At 44.8% G+C, this 20889-nt stretch overlaps 1 protein-coding gene across 2 annotated transcripts in view; it reads right to left on the bottom strand.

Moving 5' to 3' along the window:
- Wdr19 (WD repeat domain 19) overlaps window positions 1-20889 on the bottom strand; it is a 67012-nt gene that overhangs the window by 37107 nt on the left and 9016 nt on the right. Inside the window, exons 5-14 of one of the 2 annotated variants that reach the window (XM_028882229.2) lie at window positions 17512-17627; window positions 14152-14267; window positions 8324-8404; window positions 6767-6879; window positions 6348-6521; window positions 4724-4794; window positions 4126-4298; window positions 3924-4038; window positions 3016-3122; window positions 2041-2163 (exon numbers count right to left, since the gene is read on the bottom strand). In XM_028882229.2, the coding sequence (XP_028738062.1) occupies window positions 2041-2163; window positions 3016-3122; window positions 3924-4038; window positions 4126-4298; window positions 4724-4794; window positions 6348-6521; window positions 6767-6879; window positions 8324-8404; window positions 14152-14267; window positions 17512-17627 (1189 nt within the window). The remainder of the gene's footprint in view (window positions 1-2040; window positions 2164-3015; window positions 3123-3923; window positions 4039-4125; window positions 4299-4723; window positions 4795-6347; window positions 6522-6766; window positions 6880-8323; window positions 8405-14151; window positions 14268-17511; window positions 17628-20889) is intronic. The other variant, XM_028882230.2, reaches the window with a different exon arrangement.

Here is a 20889-nt window from a genome sequence, read left to right as displayed (position 1 = left end):
GAAGTCTGATCAGGGAATTTAAAATGTGATTAAGAAATAATGACTTTTCACACTTAATTTAGATGATTATAAAATAAAAATATTATTACTTTTGATAAAGAAAGAGGTTAATGCATTTAATATATATGGAAGGTACAGACTCTGGAGAAGTGAAATGGGAATTTAGAAAGTAATTCGGTAATCTAGCGACTGTAGTATGTTTAGTGGTAAGGGTCATGATCGATTTATAGATTTCCTACTTGTTAGAGAAACCTTCAAAAACAAACCAGTAAACTCCAGTGACGCCGCCAACCACAGGCAGGCTGGCGGTCAGTGATGTTGCCAACCACGGGCAGGCTGGCAGTCCTGTGAAAGGTTGTCCAAGTCATCTCTCACACATCTACCTTGGAGAAATTTCCAGGAAGCAGATTCTTGCCTGCTTCCAGGGATGCATGGTGTCATCCAATTCACTTTCCTCAGGGTTAAGCTAGGAGTCTGAACTGCCTGGCTGTAGTTCGGGTTCCTTCAGACTGGGGTAGCCTTGGAGGCTACAGATGACTGCATGCTCGGGGTCTGGCTTGGCTGTGTGTACCCCCCCCCCCTGGAGCTTGCTGACTCCTTACTCATCTATGGGTGTACAGCCAAGCCAGATGAACTGCTCAGACAGCACTGAGCGATCTGACAGCCTTCACTGGTGAAATCTACAAAACGTAGAAGGAAAAAGGACTTACACAATTCTAATAAATGCTTCCAGAAAACTGCAGATAACTACCTCATTTTTTGAGGTCGGTATTGCCTTGATACCCAAACTAGGCAAAAGTACTATACAAAACAAGAAACCAGGTAGTGCACGCCCTTAATGCCAGCACTGGCAGAGGTAGGTGAATCTCTGTGGGTTCAAGGCCATCTTGCTCTACACAGAATGTTCCAGGCCAGCAAGGGCTACATAGTGAGATAAAAGTGTAGTACAACGGAGCTGGGGAGATGGCCCAGCCCTAAGGCCACTGGTCGCTCTTTCAGTGGACCTGAGTTCAATTCCTGGCACCAAGGGTGGCTCACAACTGTCTGTAACTCTAGTTCCAGGGGCTCTGACACCCTTTTCTGGCCTCAGAGGGCACCAGACACCTATGTGGTACACATACACACATGCAGATAAAACACAGGGTTAATTAAACAACAACAAAACCCCCAAGAGATCAAATTTAAACCAAAGTTTTAGCAAATGAATGTAATGATATGTAGAAAGGAGAATACATTAGCACCCACGGGAGGGCATGGGTGGGGGGGTAGGGGTGTGGGGAGTGTATGTGGAGGGGGTGTGGGGGGCGTGGGGAGGGTGGGGGTGGGTAGGGGAGGTGGGTGAGGCCGGAAGAGCTGTTCAGCAGCTAGCAGATCATGGAACTGATATTTGAGCCCCAAATGTCAGACTCCAGACATTATGCATTATGCAATTATCTTAGGGTTTCTATTGCTGCAACAAAACACCATGACTAAAAAGCAAGCTGGGGAGGAAAGGGTTTATCTGGCTTACATTTCCAGATCATACTTCATCACTGAAGGAAGTCAGAACAGGAACTCAAACAGGGCGGGAACCTGGAGGCAGGAGCTGATGCACAGGCCATGGAGGGTGCTGCTTACTGGCTTGCTTCCCCTGGCTTGCTCAGCCTGCTTTCTTATAGAACCCAGGACCACCAGCCCAGGGGATGGCACCACCCACCATGGGCTGGGCCCTCCCCCATTGATCACTAATTGACAAAATGCCTTATAACTGGATCTCATGGAGACATTTCCTCAACTGAGGCTCCCTTCTCTCTGATGACTCCAACTTGTGGCACATTGACACACAAACCCAGCCAGCACAGTAATCAAAATTACTTAAAATCACCAAACATTGATACTAGCCAATCATGCCACCTAGGTTCTATATAAGTATATAACTGACCACAGACTTCATTTGTTTTGAATTTGATAAAGGGAGGAAAACATTAGGAAGAGGATCAAAATCAAGATCGTAAAGAATTGGACCTTGTCCATATCCGCCCTCCAGAAGCACATACGTACATCTGTTCCATAGATGAGGAAATCACTAGTCAGGGCGTGGCATAAAATCCGGCACTTATCATCAACTGCTGGGAAGAGCCGAGTCTCACGTTCTTCTTGAGCATCCAAGATTTCATTTTCTATCTAAAATATGAAGATGTTTTATTTAGGGTAGTGGTTCTCAACCTTCCTAATGCTGCAACCCTTAAATACAGTTCCTCATGTTGTGGTGACCCCCAACCATACAATTATTTCATTGCTATGTTATAATTGTAATTTTGCTATTGTTATGAATCGTAACATAAATATCTGCTATGATCCCCAAAGGGGTCACAACCCACAGGTTGAGAGCTGCTCATTTAATGGTTCCTTGATTTATCTGAGTAAATAAGGTGTACAGCTAGGGAAAAGTATCTTTTTCCCAAGTTCAACTAGACAATCATACTCTCAAACTACCTTAGGCCAGTTTATGCACAAAACATGGCAGCTGGCCCAAGGGGCAGCCCTGAGCATCCTTTTTTAGTGGAAAGTTTATGTGCAGCAGGCTCAGCAGCTGTCCAGCTGCTAATTTCTCTGGCTTCCCGAATGCAAAGAGTCATGAAATAGATGTGTGCTGTACCCTGGTCCAGACTCCAGTCCTCACAGGTGCCAGTCTCTCTGGCACAGTCTGGTGGATCCCTACACACAACACGCCCAATGACAGAAGTGAGTGCCTTCTCTTTAGGTACTCACGGCTCATCTGCAGTTCCTATTAGATGCAAGTTACCAACGGGGTCACCTGACTATAGTTAATGTTGTGGGTAGCACTGTCGATACTTATCAGGTGTCCAGGGCACGGGGGTAAGAAGTCACCTGAACATCGAATACAGTCAAGGAAGGACTATTTTTTGCCCACACTGGGTTTTCCAGTTAGTTTGCACATTCTTGCTTCCCAGTCAAGGATCTTGATAACGGGACATCAAACTTAGGCTCCCAGGACAGGGGGGTCACACTTACCAAATGTAACTGGATCTTGCCTTCAAAGAGGGCAGCAGCGTAGTCAGAATGAAGGCAAATGCTGGCCACCGTTCCCAGATACTCCACGTCTTTTAGCTTTTTGACAGCTGTATCAATTTCAAAAACATGTCAACACGTTAAATTACAGGTCAAAGTTCCGCATCTGTTTACTTGCAAATGACTGTACAACGATACTTTGGCAAGGGTCTTCTGAAGGAAAGCCTGTTTCAGCCACTCTGAGAAACTCCCGGTTGCCATATAAGTCACCCTCGGGGATTCTCTGGTGGTCCAGAAATAAAACAGCAGCAGAGGAAGTCAAAGACAGCATGACTCAGGCCTCAAGTGAAAAGAGGTTTCATGGAGCGTTCTACTTAACAGGTCACTTCTCAGGGCTCTTTACCGGACTTAGGACTGGGGAAAACATTGAACAGAGGGGAGGGGAGGAAAGACCAGGTTCCCTATATGGAAGAACAATGCAGGAACGGACACCTTTAGGTAAGCACTTCCCAGGCTTAGGTGTGCCTCAACAGAGCCACTGTGCAGTGAGGTCACAATGCTTAATTTCACCTCGTCAGCTTCCTGTTCCCTTTAAAGTAGCTTTATCTTCTAGATTAAGTCAAATTCACAGGGTAGCTCCAATCCTTTACCAGGCCAGAAAGGGACCTTCCACCCAGGGCCTCTGTAATGGAGAACTCACACCAGGCTGCCTTCACTACAGAAGCAAAGAACGCAATCTGCCTAGATGTTATACCAAGATTTTAGAGTAGAAACAAAGCCATTTAAGTTAAGAAAGAGAGACCAGGACGTAAATGAGTGAAGACTCAGTCTCAAAAATCACTTCTAGTGCTTTCCAAATAGTACAGAAATGGAAAGGTATTCAAAAATCCAGCACTCGGATTTAGACTTGCCATTTTCACCAAGGACATAAAACCAAGCTCGATTATTCATCCCCACAGCCAGATGATAGAGACCCACTGCGATGAAGTTGGGTTCCACATCGACGGAGACCGTGATCGGTGGTTCCTACAACACAGCATTGGAACAGCAGTGAGCCAACTGTTAGAACCGTTTCAGTTTCTAAACAAGGGACAGACCACACGATTTACGTACTCCTTCAATGAGGTTGGCCACCGTGACCTCAAGGAGGGAGGTGAGATACGCAATCCTTGTGTGACAAGCGTCCCCGAGGATGGGCAACTTGGTCAGGAAGACGTGGAGTGAGCCTCTTTGGGTAGACAGTGCTAGCAACTGACCATCATCAGTCCAGGATAAGGTACCCAACCCTGAAACGATTCACAAAACAAACCATCATTCAAAGTCACAATACACGGTGGCAGGCAAGCAAACAGATATTTTCATGTAACAGGCATGAAAACTTGAGGTGTGTTCTTCTCTAAATCATCTTGCTATTTCTCTATGCATTAACAAGAGACCATGGGCCCTGAGTCATCTGCTGTGGCTCAAACAAAGCATGCATGCACTGTACAATTGGGATTAAAGTTTGCGTCAGCCTCTGGGGCCCAAGCATCCCCACAACCTTCCAGTCAAGCAGCACTACTAATCACAACTCCTAGAGTAACGAAGCTATTTTAGGGAGCTTCACAGAGAGGTGTGAATTGTACTCCTGTAAGAATGCAAACCACACAACAACCACTATTCTCCATAACTGCAGTGACAAAGTGCCAGTGGGCTCTGGCAAGATCGATACCTTTATTTTCATCATCCAGGTTAATGATAGCGTACATGTCTCGTAACTCTGTCAAATCATGGATTTTTATGCTGGAAAGTAAAGGAAGGGGAGTTATGTTTTCATTGGGTTTCATCTTGGCATTTTTGCACATTGTTTGTAATCACCCTCCCTACTCCCCCTCCCCTCCCCTGCTGCTGGACCCTCCCTACTCCCCCACCCCTGCCGCTGGACCCTCCCTACTCCTCCCCCACCCCTGCCGCTGGACCCTCCCTACTCCCCCCACCCCTGCCACTGGACCCTCCCTACTCCTCCCCCACCCCTGCCACTGGACCCTCCCTACTCCTCCCCCACCCCTGCCACTGGACCCTCCCTACTCCTCCCCCACCCCTGCCGCTGGACCCTCCCTACTCCTCCCCAACCCCTGCCACTGGACCCTCCCTACTCCCCCACCCCTGCCACTGGACCCTCCCTACTCCCCCCACCCCTGCCGCTGGACCCTCCTTACTCCTCCCCCACCCCTGCTGCTGGACCCTCTCTCCTTCCCTCTCCTCCCTAGCCCTGCTGCTGGACCCTCTCTCCTCCCCTCCCCTCCCCAGCCCTGCTGCTGGACCCTCTCTCCTCCCCCTCCCCTGGCCCTGCTGCTGGACCCTCTCTCCTCCCCCTCCCCCTTTCATCCCTCATCCCTCCAGGTCTTCTCTCTCTACACTCTACAGCTTCAGCCTGCAGTGAACGGCCTCTTCACGGCCCTCCATCTGTGCCCTGGAGCCCACTTTCAGATTCGGGGCTGCTGTGAACACTGGCTAGGAAAGGCTGACAGACAAATGGGGGACTCCCTGCTGAGTTGTGACACACTGAATTCTGCTCTGGTCCTCTAACTGGTCCGCTATTACTTAATTTTCAAAGCTCTTCAGTCTGTACACCTGTCCTGGTGAGAGGCAGATGGAGTGTGCTCACTCCATGTAATCTCAAACTCCCATTTTAGTTTTAAGACTGATTTTCTAGCATACTCCATTTTATTCTTTTGTTCTGAGGCAAAAAACCTTTACATGTTTTCTTTGTTAAATAGTCTTGCTATTTTACTATACATTATCAAGAGACTATGAGTGCTGACCATTTGAATATGAGCAGGGAAGTAGAGGACTTAAATATTTTTTCATTGTAAAATGTTCAGAGTCCAAGAAAATGTGAATGTCAGATGCACATCAACCCCGAAGTTCTGTTGATTCTCTTGAGTATCCCCCTGTGGTGGTTTGAATAGGAATGGCCCCCAAAGACTCATGTGTATGAATACTAGGCCCATGGAGAGTTGGCACTATTAGGAGGTGTGGCCTTGATGGAAGAGGTGTGTCACTGTGGGGGTGGGCTTTGAGGTGTCATGTGCTCAAGCTATACCCACTGTGGGACACCTGCTGCCTTCGGATCAAGATGTAGGACTCTCAGCTCCTTCTCCAGCACCATGTCTGCCTGTTCACCACCATATTTCCTGCCATGAGGATAATGGACTGAACCTCTGAACTGTAAGCCAGCCCCAATTAACTGTTTTCCTTTATAAGAGTTGCCGTGGTCATGGTGTCTCTTCACAGCAATGTAAACCCTGACTAAGACATCCCCACGTTCCCAGAAATATGTGACTCCAACTAACCAGTTATCTCCACATGTAGCAGCTTTGTTCAGAGTCTGTGACAATGCCACACTGGTTAGATTATCCTTATGGTCACGTGCCTTAAATATCTCTTGTCCAACCTCTGGATAGTGAGTAGAAATGGCCAGAAATGTTCCTCGGGAAAAGCCAATCATGATGTAGCCATCACCATACCTACAGCAGCAAAGCAATAATGGGATTAAAAAGGAGATGAGCTCTCAAGGGTAAAATGGCAAAAACCTTCATATGATAAAATATGAACACTGAGGCTCTACTGTGTACCAGATAACCTGCTGGGTGGTGTTACACATGAAATCACAGACTGAAATGAGGAGAATGCCATATTCAGAATATAATTCAGAATATAATGACAGGCAAACATCATCAGTAAGAAGAAACACATGGGTTCTTGTACATACCAACTGTAGCAGACGATGTTGCCATAGGACTGCTGAAACTCCAGATCCACGGGGTTATCGGGCTCATTCAGGTGAAAAAGAAACAACATTTTCTTACCAACCACTGCACTTATCTGCCAGAGAAGATCGGGAGATTGTGGAATGAGTTACTCAGAATTTCACAAGAAGACCAACAAGCAAGTCCAAACAGCTGAACCCCATTATGAAAACAGCAAGCCAAAGCTGGATGTGCTAAATGCCACCATGAGTATCAACGTAACTAACAAAAGCAGACAGCATTTACTGATGTGTAGGGTCGGTCTGGCAAAGGTCTTCGGCTTTCCGTGTTTTCAGTGTCCTTTTGCGGTACATGACAAGGTCTTTTGAACATGACAACCTTTTGAACACTCTACACCTCTTCCAGACACTGTGCTGTTTACCAGGAGTGACTCTGACATGGTGTTCCTGCAGCTGAATTCATTTTTGCAGTACAGAATTTTTCTTTCTAAGAGGCCACTTGGTTTGTGAGGCAGCCAGGATTACAGGTGTGCACTCTTAAGGATAAGCTAGCTAACTTTAGCATCATTTTCTAAGACCCCACACACAGGTGAGTGTGGCTGAAGTAGGATCCCTGTGTTACAATTCTCATTGGAGGCTATCCTTATGTCAAGGAGGAAAAAGGTGTATATTAATTTATGTTAAAGATGATGCTTTGCGAGCCGGGCGGTGGTGGTGCACGCCTTTAATCCCAGCATTTGGGAGGCAGAGGCAGGTGATCTCAGTGAGTTCGAGGCCAGCCTCTTCTACAGAGTGAGATCCAGGACAGCCAGGACTGTTACACAGTCTTGAAAGAAAACAAAACAAAAGATGATGCTTTGCTATATTTCCTGGATTCTAAAATGTTATCAACTACAACAGCATCAATTTAAAACAGCCTCCAGGAAATAAAGAAACATTACCTTCTTACATATTTTCATGTTTATTATGAAAATTATCTGACTTCTAGAATGTTACAATATAGCAAGGAAACTGCACATGTCAAAGAAACATGAGTTATGATTTTTCAGACATCTGTTTACCATCAGCAACTCAAAAAAAATCCTAAGTCACACAGAAATCATTGTTTCCATCTTTTTTTTTTTTTTTTTTTAATTTGTTTTGCTTTTGTTTTTGAGATTGGGTTTCTGTGTGTGTAGCCCTGGCTGTCCTGGAATTCACTCTGTAGACCAGGCTGGCCTCAAACTCAGAGATTCACCTGCCTCTGCCTCCTGAGAGCTGGAATTAAGGCACAGGCCACCATGCGCTTTGATGTTTCCATTCTGGAAGGGATCTATCTCTAAGTTTCTGCTACCACAGAAACGGGCACACCACCCAGAACAGGAAATGTCCCGTCTGCTGGGGTGCCAGGCAGTTAGCAATGACAAACACAACTTTCAGGTCTGAGAGACTAAGGCTCGCCTTGGTTTAAGAAACACCAGACGTGATTTATCAAAGTCTGAGCCAGCCGAGAAAAGGAAATTGAGTACACTATGAAACTACCCAAATGATTTGGGTGTGGGCTTGAATTAGAAGGCTTACTGTGTTTTCAGCAGAAGAAATCCGGTCATCTGTCTTGCTTGTGAAAAACTTGATGTCACTGGGCTCTGATTTCACTGGTGTCTGCAGGGGTAAGGAAGACATCTTCGATGTGAATGAACTCAGTAATCAAATCACTCTCGTCAGGGTGAAGTTCAGTGACAGGACCCTCGCTAAGCACAGCAGGAATGAAGCCCGGGCTTTACCTTGAAACACCTTCCCTCTCCAAAACAAACCTTCTAGAGTCATGCTGAATAGCAATAAAACACCAAGCTTGTTTTCATTTGTGACTAAATTTGGATTGTGAACCTGAAAATTCTACTGCCAAATACCTGGAAATTCTGGGTGAAACAGATTGTGTGTTTTTCTTAAATGGAAAGTTAATCTCAAGGAAGGATTTACAGACATCCTCAGCAAACACCCCACTGAACGGAGAGTGTGTGCACACTCAAGCTGCAGCCTCCGGTGCAGCTAGAGACAAGTGTGTCAGGGAAACCACTTCTTAGCTGGCGGTCTGGGTCAGAAAAAACAACATTCATTTCAAGAATGTGATCCACGACCTGCTTTTCTGTTCTCATTAGGTCTGCAGTTACAGTTTACACACTGAACAGTCTGGGAGTTCCTCCAGAGAAAAACGGATATGAAAGGTGGTAGGAGCCAGGCCCACCATCCCCTGAAGGGTTGGGCCAAACGCTCCACGTCTGATAAACCCTGCAGAAAATGAGCTGAAAGTTCAAAAGAATGTAACTCACAGAGGAGCAGGACACCAAAAGTTCCTAAAACACAGCCATATGAGAGAGAGAGAGAGAGAGAGAGAGAGAGAGAGAGAGCGCATGTGCAAGAGTGGGAGAGATTATATAATAAACACTTTAAAGAGACACAGGGCTACTTATAAAAATGAGAAAGGGCACATTAAAAAGTTTCAGTGGACTTTAATCCTAGCACTCGGGAGGCAGAGGCAGGCAGATCTCTGTGAGTTCGAGGTCAGCTTGGTCTACAAAGCGAGATCCAGGACAGGCACCAAAACATCACAGAGAAACCCTGTCTCGAAAAAATAAATAAAAAGTTTCAGTAGACTATACTTTTTATTATTCAATTTTTATTTTAGATTTACTTTATGTGTATGATTTTGCTTGCCTGTATATCTATACACTATCCGTGTGCCTGGTGCCCTCAGAGGTCATAAGAGGCTGTGGAAACAGGAGTTATGAAAGGTTGTGAGCTGCCATGTGGGTGCTGGGAATCGAACCTGGGTCCTCTGTAAGAACAAGTGCTCTTAACTGCTGAGCCAGTCTCTGTAACCCAGCAGACTATACTTCTGTGCTACAGGAGGTGCATTTTGCTGGGTGAAGGTCTAGAAACGGTATTGTTTGGTCTGTGGAGTGCGGTAGCTTTTTTCAACTGCCCACCCCGAGGGGGTATGTGATTTTCATCTACAGTTTTATCAATAGACTATGTGCTCACATCATATGTCATTTTGTCAGTGTGACAGGTGAGCACCAGTGTCTCAGCCTTGCTTTGTCTTCTGTAATTATGAGTTTCATCACTGTCATCTGTGAATTATGTTACACATGTATGCATTGCCTTTACATATATTTCAAGCAGGCTTTTAAAAGAACTACCAAGTACTTTCTAAAAATAAAATGTAGAATTATCAAATTTAAACCTTCCAGGAGGCTGAGGCAGAAGTATGGTCATATGTTTAAAGCAAGCCTGGGTTATATAATGAGTTCCAGGCTAGCCTGGGCTACAGAGTGAGGTCCTGTCTCAAATGCAAAAAACAGTGGGTTGGGGATGCAGTTTAGTGGTAGGGCACTTGCCTAGCGCACACGGGGTGGGAGCAGGGCTCTAGGTCCAATCCTTAAAATTGCAAATATGAGACAAAACAACTGAACTGGTCTCTAGACTCCATGGCCGATGTATGCTAAGTGCTGAGCTGGACAGTGCATGTGAAGACTCCATGACTGATGTATGCTAAGTGCTGAGCTGGACAGTGCACGTGAAGACTCCATGACTGATGTATGCTAAGTGCTGAGCTGGACAGTGCATGTGAAGACTCCATGACTGATGTATGCTAAGTGCTGAGCTGGACAGTGCACATGAAGACTCCATGGCTGATGTATATGCTAAGTGCTGAGCTGGACAGTGCATGTGAAGACTCCATGACTGATGTATGCTAAGTGCTGAGCTGGACAGTGCATGTGAAGACTCCATGACTGATGCATGCTAAGTGCTGAGCTGGACAGTGCACGTGAAGACTCCATGACTGATGTATGCTAAGTGCTGAGCTGGACAGTGCATGTGAAGACTCCATGACTGATGCATGCTAAGTGCTGAGCTGGACAGTGCACGTGAAGACTCCATGACTGATGTATGCTAAGTGCTGAGCTGGACAGTGCACGTGAAGACTCCATGACTGATGTATGCTAAGTGCTGAGCTGGACAGTGCACGTGAAGACTCCATGACTGATGTATGCTAAGTGCTGAGCTGGACAGTGCATGTGAAGCACAAGGGACATCAGAGTGACTTTCTGAACCACAACAGAGAGACACAGCACATGAGGCGATACTTATAATGTGTGCTATGCCTACCACAGGACACCTTAAGGGGTGAGTCCAGCTTAGGAAGAACCTTCTTAAGGTAAGAAAGCGGAAACAATTATCTTGCAAATACTGGCAAGACATAATGAGCTCCTGTGATGTTCTGTAGAAAAAATACTCTAAGGTGATTTCATGACTCGGAACAAAAACATACAACTACCGACCGGGAATGTCCAGTATGGGCACCTGGATCAGGAGCGCCGCAGCACATACACACTGTATTTATCTCTCTCTTTTTAAAAAATATTTATTCATTTATTTAATGTACGCTGGTGTTTTGCCCATATATATTCTGTGTGAGGGTGCGGGGTCCCCTGAAACTGGAATTATAGATAGCTGTGAGCTGCTATGTGGTTGCTGGGAACTGAACCTGGCTCTTCTGGAAGAACAGCCAGTGCTCTAAACCGCTGAGCCATCTCTCCAGCCCCATCTTTCTGTTTCTAAAGGGCACCAGAATAGAATGATCCAAATTGTAAGGTTTCTAGAAATCATGTCAGAGCAAACAACTTTTAGAATGCCAGACCAATCTTAAAAACTATACTAGCTTGAGGCAGCGGCATGATCCAGTAGATAAAAGGTGCTTGGTATATATGCCTGATGACCCTGATGACCTGAGTCTGACCCCCAGAACCCATATATTTGCACTAGTCATGCTATGGTTCTGCTCAACACGGCAGAGGCACATGACACACACTTCTGCTTGACTTGTTCTAAATATCCCAGACACAGAAGCCACTCACCTCTTCCACCTCGTTCACTATATATACATCTTAATCTCAGTGCACACCTTCTGCTATTGGGCAGCCTGGACCACCCCTTCCCCTCTTACCTCTGTTCATGCCGCTCTGCCTGCACAGAATGACAGACACTGCATCAACCACTGAGGGAAGTTTTCACAGGGCATCCGCTCAGCTAGGGAGACTAACTCAGGAGAAGCTCCCTGGGAACAACGGGGTGTGACCACATGACTAAGCTGTGGTCCGTCTAACGTGATAGGAATGGTAACAAACAAAGCCTCTTTCACATCAGCTCCTTCACTAATTTCTTGGGTCCCACCTCCCTTCTTTCCTTTCCTGGAGCTGAAATGCAGATGTGGCCTGGGCACTAGCTCTCAGCTGGCAGATGAGGACACATCATGGGAAATGGCAGAGCGCTAAGATGGAAGGGAGCTGGCATGCTGTGTACCCCCCTTCTTCTCTACTGTTATGTGAGAAAGACAGAGGGAAAAACAATACACCGACTGTCATACTCTTATAGTCCTTATCATTTGGAACTTACAATTCAGTTACAACTGGTTTACTTATTTATCTAGTGGTGGTAAGGGTTAAACACAGAGCCTTGTGCGTGCTAGGTAAGTGCTCTACCACTGAGCCACACTCCTAACCTTTGTCACAACATCTGTCTGCACTCTCCTATTCAGGTTGTCTCTGTCTTTTAAATTTAGATTTATAACCTAAATCTTAGTGATCTTTACCATCTCCCAAAGCTACAGAGCTTGTAAGCTGTACCACAAAATTTGGTAACTCATCATGAAAGGCCATGCGTCTTTTTTTTTTTCTTTTTTCTTTTTTAATTTAATTTTATTTTATAATACTATTCAGGCCATGTGTCTTTTAAAAGACTATCTAGTATCATGGCAGGAATGTGTGTGAATAGGAGAGCCATGGTGAGTATGGAAGCTGAAGCAGGTGGAAGGCAATCTGGATCTTTTATAACAACCTTCACTTAATTACTAGAGTCCCAAGAGAACTGTATAAATCCTTCCTGTCCTCAAGGACTCCATCACCTCCTCCTAGGTTCCAACTCTTCAAAGGGTCCACTCCTTCCCAACATTATATACGTGAGACCATACTTCTGACACATGAACCACTGTAGACTCCACAGGAGAGACCCATGTGGCAAGGAATCAGGACTTACAGTGCATAGTGCTTCTCTATAGGAACAGCAATCTGCAGGGAGCTGAACTCGGCCAACAACTACATGAGTGAACTTAGAAACAGCCTTGTGGGAGATCCTGAGGCAGAGGCACCTCAAGAAGCTGCACCTGGATTCCTTGCTGACAACTAGGAAACACGGGTGTTTAAAGCACCTGCATTTTGAGATGTTTTGTTAGATAGCAGCAACTACTGAATACATCATATTCCCGACTGTGTGGATAGCACAGAGCAGGGTCTATTCATGTGCCTAACGCAGCAGATATTCCAAGAGCGTTTCAGTCAATACTACAGTATAGACAGCAGTTAAAAGAATAATTTTCCCATTCGTGATATTAGGTACCTACTGGCAGCACAAGTTCCCTGAAGGAGGGGCCCTTTTAGGATCAAGTCAATCCTAAGTAGGATTTCATCTTAACCGAAGTCTTGTCAGGTTTCCTTTGGAAACAATTTAACATATCAGTGAAAGGTGTTGGCTTTAGAATGAAGAAGCTTGATTCTGAGTCCAGAGCCCTCGGTTCTTAACATTTATCAGCATGCATACATAAAGTAAGCCGTCATCACACACACACTATAACCACAGGGCTGAGAATCCATTTAATACCAAAGGGGGAATGTATTTCCCTTGACAGATAACTTAGTCATCTTAAAACATAAAAAAGGATTTGTGTGTGTGTGTGTGTGTGCAAGTGTGGAAGTATGAGTGCCCGTGTGTATCCGGGTGCTGCACATGCGTATGGAGGGGTGGGAACAGACGAAGGTTCCTGACATTTCAAACGTAAGATTGGGGCTGGAGAGATGGCTTGGTAGCTAAGAACTCTTGTTGCTTTTGCAGAGGACCCAGGTTCAGTTCCTAGTACCCACATGGTGGTCAGTAACCATCCGTAACTCCAGTTCCAGGAAATCTGACACCCTCTTTTGACTTCTGTGGGTACCAGGCACGTACATGGTGTGCATACATAACTGTGGTGAGACACTTATGTACATAAAATAAAATATAAATATCTTTTAAAATATGAAATTATATGCATATTCCACAGAGTGACTTTTGTTGTTGTTGTTTTTAAGACAGGGTTTCTCTGTGTAGTCCTGGTTGTCCTGGAAATCACTCTACAGACCAGGCTGGCCTTAAACTCACAAAGATCCACCTGCTTCTGCTTCCCAAGTGCTGGGATTAAAGGCGTGCACCGCCACCGCCCAGTGTGACTTAAAATTTTATATAGTTGATTACAGTTTGATATAAAGCTGTTTATTACAAGGAGAAGTGACCTCTCCCAGCACAGACTAATGTATCACCTGTCTGATGGTGTCTCCTTCCTGGTTACTAACAGTGATCATTTTATCTTCGCCACCCAAAGCTAGAAGATTCTCTGTGTTCCAACATCCACATGTGATTTTCTTAGTATGTTTTCCTGAAAAAAAGAGACAATTTTTGCAGATACATGAACTTCTCAAAAAATAAATAAAAAATTTGTGATGCTAATCTTCTGTGCCCTGAGAATGAACAATGAAGGAATTCTATTCTCGTCTCAGTCCTTAGTGTCTATGCAACCTTATTTCAAATGCTTTATCACCAAGCTAGAAATTAAGATAATGGTACATAACAACTTTTCATCTGGTTAATATACATAGGGTCCAGCAGAGAACAATGTTTTCCTCTATGAATTTTGTTGATTTATCACAGAACCAGACTTAAATGGTAATTCTTATGAGAAGTAAATCCCAAAGCTACCATTCAGCCCGTGGTCTCATAAATCATTGATATAAGCTGACTTATCATTCATAGTTTTAACTGCTCATGATAATTACAGTATAATTCACGGTAACACTGAGGTACAAATGTGAACATTCTCTAGTGAAACATGTGTTAAGAAGGGACTCTGCTCACTACTGCATCACACCACTAAGGTGAGGGAAACGTGTGTGTGTGTGTGTGTGTGTGTGTGTGTGTGTGTGTTTGTGTGTGTGTTCAGTATAAGTGCAACATTTTTTCCTGAACATTTTCCAGCTGTGGGTGGTTGGACCTAAGGATGCAGGACCCATGAGCACACAGAGGGCGCATCCAAGCTAGAGCAGGGCAGAAGGAGACAGGTGATGAGAATGCAGGAACTCAGACAGAAAATTTGAGGCCGTCCCATGATGGTAGACAGGAGCGGTGATTAGATAGACTGCAACCTGGACACAACTGGAGGGAACACCTAAGAGGACCTTCCTGATCCACCAGGAGGGGTTGGGAGATGTTGGGTGTGCAGTGCTCACGAGTGCCTCCCTGAGGATGGACAGTAAGAACCTGCACGTGTGGGTCCAGCCAGCGGGCTGAAGAGACCCAGATTTCAGGAATCCTCAGGCTACAGAGAGCATTTCAAATCAGGAGAGCAGAGCACAGACGTGCAGGGGCATTCAGAGAAGAGCCTGTAGACGGGGAGCTCATGCTGGTCATAGACTAAAGGACTCGGGGTACAGCGACATCAGGACAGGAAAGGGTTATGTGAAGAGAGGCCAGAAGATGCTACAGACAAACGCCTTTCTTCTTTATTCCTTAAAATCACATCTATTTATTTATTTGTGTGTGTGTGTGTGTGTGTATACACACATGGTGTGTGCATATGTGCATGTGTGTTATACAGCTCACGCGTGGAGGTCAAAGGTCAACCTTTGGGAGCCGATTCTCTCCTTCACTATGAGGGTTGCAGGGACTGAACTCAGGTCGTCAGGCTTGGCAGTGAGTGCCTTTACCTGCTGAGCCACCTCACTGGCCCATAAGCTCCTTTCTTTACCAAGGAAAGGGAGAAGAAAGCTTCCTTTTTTAGACACTGCCACACTGTTCAAACTCGAGTTAATATAACATCAGTAAGAACAGGTAACACGAACTACCTGACCTACGGATAGTACTCTGATGACTGAAATGGGAGACTGGCATTATTTAATTAAGCTGTCCTAACTGCCATTTGTGCACATCAGAACCCTGCAAAGCAAGAAATCCCCTCATCTAGTTGAGCTCAAAGGAACGGACCAGCACGCCATGAACTGCATATGTGGTTTCTATACAGTGCACCAAGCAGCCATGAGTGGGGTGGCCCAATTTTAGCAGAGGTAAGAGGAGCAGCTGGAGAGAAGGCCTGGTGGTTAAGAGCATGTGTGCTCTGCCAGAGGACCAAGTTCAGCTCCCAGCACCCACATCAGCTGCTGTGGGTAACTTCAGCTACAAGGGATCCAAATGCCTCTGACCTCCATAGGCATCTGTACTCATGTGCATAGACATCAGTACCTGCACATAATTTAGAATAACAAAAATAAAGCTTTAAAAGAAGGTTGAGAGGAAACAGAGCTAAGCCACAAATGCCAACCAAGCATGAGAGAAGCAATGGTATATTTATCTAAGATGGGTAATTGATTAGAATCTTTGCAGGTATATTTTATATGGTTATTAAGAAAGAACGGGGGCAGAATCATATTCATATTAAATACAATGATCACAATAACATCATGTTCATATGGTAGCCTCATGATCATGCTCTAACATACTATTTCCATATACATCCAGTGTCAAATCTCTGGGGCTTATCAATGTATTGGAGGACATTCTCATAGATAAAGTGGGAAACAAAATGCCTACTGGAGTCACACAGAAATTTATATGGAGCCGGCCGGTGGTGGCGCACGCCTTTAATCCCAGCGCTCAGGAGGCAGAGGCAGGAGGATCTCCGAGTTTGAGGCCAGCCTGGGCTACAGAGCGAGTTCCAGGACAGCCAGGGATTCACAGAGAAGCCCTGTCTCAAAAAAACAACCAAAAAGAAATTTGTATGGAAAAAATACAAAAAAATGTATTTGTAAAGTAATGATTTTTGTAACTGGGAAGAAATTTTAGTTTGGTTTTTCAAACAGATTAATGATCCCTCTATTTATCTTTTATTATTAAAAATTAAAATGAATACTAAAGCGATACATGTGAAAATCATTTGAAATGACTCAGGGCTCCTAATGGAAAACACTTCCTCACATGTCCTGTAGGTGCCGCTGTCTCCATCGTGTGCTGCCTCCCTTAGCTACAGGGAGGCTTTTTCTGGCCACATGCCTGAGGTTAACCCTGTTCATTCCATCAGTCATCAGTGCGACGATGCTACAATGAAAAGGGTCAATCTTCAAGGGTATTCAGGGGCCCAAGGCCAAGTGAACAGAGGTCGGAGGAGCCAGAGCACTTTATGCAAATAGGCCACATACTCTGTCTGCACTCCTGGTGTCTGGAGACAAGGTAGGATAAGGATTGGGAGTATGGATCCTATGTAAGCAAGCACTGAATGTTTCAGTTCACTTCCTACATGGATGAACGTCAGTATATGTTACAATACAACAACGCTGACTAAATTAGCCAACAATGAACATTCGTGGTCAACAGGTGTTGATATGCACACGAGCTATTCCATGTCTAGAGATTCAAGCCGAGTGTGAAAGGGACAAGAGTTATCATTAACGTCCTGATGCTCGAAGACATAGGCTGACCTTAACTCAGTCTGTCCTGTGTACCTCAGGACATCTCAGCAGCAGGAGAGGGATCTTCCTGGTCGGCAATCGAAGATGGACCAGGGAAGCCTTTCTCTACAGATTTTTCCCTTGCAGCTTCTCAAACATGTAGCAGTGTTTCTAGCCAGAACCTACCAAGAACGGGAATCTTTCGAGATGTCTGATGATTATAAATGAGCAAATTTCCTTTAATGGTCCCAACAGCCAGGAAACTTCCAATTTTTGACCAAAGAAGGAAAGACATTTGATCCCTGTAATATTAAGATACATATTACAGAACAATCCACAATCATAACCCCTTAACAATCCTCTAAGACATACTTCACGTATAACTTCAACCTCTGCTTCGAAGCTGAAGTGTAACATTATAGCTCACAGGCTTTTACCTGTGATCCCAGCACTCAGGAGGCAGAGACAGACAGATCTCTGTGAGTTCGAGGCCACCTACAGCTACATAGTAAGACTCTGCCTCAAGAAAACAAAAAAGCAAACAAACAAACAAACATCCCACACAACTCATAGTTTTTAGATGAAGACTCAGTGGGAAAAGAATTTGGGAGGCAACAGAAGATTGCGCAGAGGCTAAGAGCACTGGCCGGTCCCAGGTTTGATTCCCAGTACCCACGTGGTAGCTTACAACTGTCTGAAACACCAGTTCCAGGGGATTCAACACCCTCTTAATGGCCTCTGCAGACACCAGAAATACATGTGGTTCACAGACATGCATGCTGGCAAGCCCATACACATAAAATAAAATTAAAATTTTAAAAGAAAATTTGGAGCCAGTACAAGATCATCTCTGCAGCAGTTAGACTCAAAATACCAATAAATAATGAACCCAGACTTCAATTCAGTTGCTACAGAACCTCAAATGCATGGGGTAATTTGTGTTACTGATGATGATTTTAACTATAATTATGGTAAAAATTTTAATGGACAATGAAGCTGCCAGAATGATCCAAGAATGGAGTGAGGAGAATTCTGAGTGCTTGTGAGAAAACTTCATGAAAACAAGTCAAGAGTCTTGTAACCTCAGTTTCTTCAAAACAGGGACTTGTTTTGGGAATGTGTTTTCATGCTCTTCCCAGGTGTAGTGGATAGGAGCTGGTTTACTTCAGATTATTCATTACAGCTGGCTATTGGTATTTGTTTATATGTCTCTATGGAAACACATTTTTCCACATGTGGTCTGTCTGTCTGCCATCTTGACTTGTTGGCCACGTGTGGCTTGTCCTTGTGATCATACACTTTACTCACACGACTCTACTTAACCCTCAGAGAATAAACTGTCTGATGCTCTGAATAAAGTTGGCTATTGAATGAGACTTTAGTCCATCTCACTTATCAGCTCCATTTGCCCAGGTCCCACAGCCTCTAGGGCAGTGACATGAAACTTTATGCACTTTTTTTTTTTTATGCACTTTTTAAAGGTAGCTTTGGAGGTCTAGGAAGAAGGCTTGGTGGATAAAGTACTTGGTGCACAAGTGTGGGGGAGCAGAGATTGGGTCCCCAGAAGCCATGTAAACGCCCGGTGGGCCTGCCTGTGATCTTAGTGCCTGGAAGACAGAACGGGGATCCCCAGAGCAAGCTGGCTAGCCTGGTAAACTCTGGGTTCCATGAATAAGGTGGGGTAATCAAGGAAGGCTCCCCATGTCAGCCCTGGGTCTCCACATGCACACACATAAAGGCACCACACACAAATGCAGGAGGAGGGACAAGGAGCGTTCCATAGCACGGCAAAGTGAACCGGAGGAAACACTGGGAGTTGATAATGCTAAAAAGGATGGATCTTGGCTGAGCATCTATTTCAGTGGCAGAGCATGGTGTAGCTGAACAAAGCCCTGGGTCAGTCCCTAGCTACATCAAAAAAGAAACAAAAAGAATTATGTTTGTTGCGCCATCACTATTACAAAGCTGTTCAGAAGCAGCCAGAAGACACTTTTGTCTAAACGCTATTTGAATTACATTTATTATTGGAGTGTATGGGATGACATCACAGCTAGAGGACAAGTGGGAGGAGTCGGTTCTCTCCTTCCACCACGTGGGACCCAGGATCACTCAGTTCATCAGCTTAGGGCCTTCTTGCCAGCTCCGAGTTCTTGCAAGCATTCTAGGACTCCCAGGCTGGCTATTTCTAGGATTCTCTACTCTTATTCTAGGAATAAGAACTCTTTGGAGACTAGCTCCTTCACACACTGAGGGAAGAAATCACAACGGGTCCAAACCAACATCCCAGAGGCAGCAGCATCACCCAGGGATGTGTCGGGAATGCCACTTATCAGACCCTGTCTCAGACCCGGTCAGTCAGAAACTCAGGGGGTGGATCTAGCTATCAGTATGTGACTGACTCTTTTAGGGATTCCAGTGTAGCTACATCTGAGCACCACAGCTTCAGAAAGCGTACTGCTCTCCAGAACACTGAGTAAGGACAGAGGTTAAGCTGGAGGAGACTTTTTCTACCTAAACCTGGAATCAGAGCACCAAAAATTCTGTGTGCAGTTGACACAAGTTGAATCTGTGAAAGGTTATATACATTATGATGACATTTAGTCGTGAAATATTAATGAAGTATATGAAAAGTTAGCTGCAATAACTGGTGGATAAAAGAAATGGAAACAATAATATTATTATAATAATAAAGTAAAATTTAGTTAAAAACTAATTTCAGGGGCTGGCTAGATGGCTCAGCAGGTGAACACACTTGCTACCAAGTGTGATGGCCCAAGTTCAATCCCTGGGACCCACACCCAAGTGCATGCACACAGTCATGCACACGTGCATATAGTCATGAATACAGTCATGCATACATCCATACTCCTACACAAAACAAGTAAGTAAATGCTAACTGAGCAGACTGCAGTCTTCTTTCAGGAGACACGAGGTGAGAGGGCCACCCACGGTGTCCTCACCTGCTACTTTGTTTGATAAGGGCCTTTTATTGTGCACCACTACAGCCAGCTCACCTCCAGATTTTCCCATATCCATTCTGTCTCATCGTGGTCATTTTCAGTATGTTCACTGAAAGACTTTTTAAAAGAAGCTAGTCCACAACTTTAGTCTTTTTTGACTTTGTTTTGTTTTGAGACAGTGTCTCTCTATATAGTTCTGCCTATCCTTGAACTCACAATATAGACCAGGCTGGCCTTGAACTCACAGAGATCTGCTTGCTTCTGTCTCCCGAGTGCTGGGATCAAAAGCCTTCACCACCACATCTGGCCATAACATCTTTATTCTAACTAACAGAAGGATTACACATATAAACCATGAAAGGAATGGTATTTTTCTTTTGTAAGAAAATTATTCAAGAAAGGCAGGGTGGTACAAGCTTGTAGTCCCAGCTCTTAGGAGGTGGATGCAGGAGTATCAGGAGTTCAAAGTCATCCTTAGCTACACAGTGAGCTTGAGGTCAGCATGGGCTTTTTGAGATCTTGTTTTCAAAAAACAGAAACAAAAAGGAAACAAAGTGCCAACAACAACGACAAAAAGAACTCATCATTGCATCTCCAAAGTCAA

Source organism: Peromyscus leucopus, chromosome 10 (genome assembly GCF_004664715.2).
Source record: "Peromyscus leucopus breed LL Stock chromosome 10, UCI_PerLeu_2.1, whole genome shotgun sequence".
Classification (NCBI taxonomy): Eukaryota; Metazoa; Chordata; class Mammalia; order Rodentia; family Cricetidae; genus Peromyscus; species Peromyscus leucopus.
This window is presented reverse-complemented; position numbering and strand designations above follow the sequence as displayed.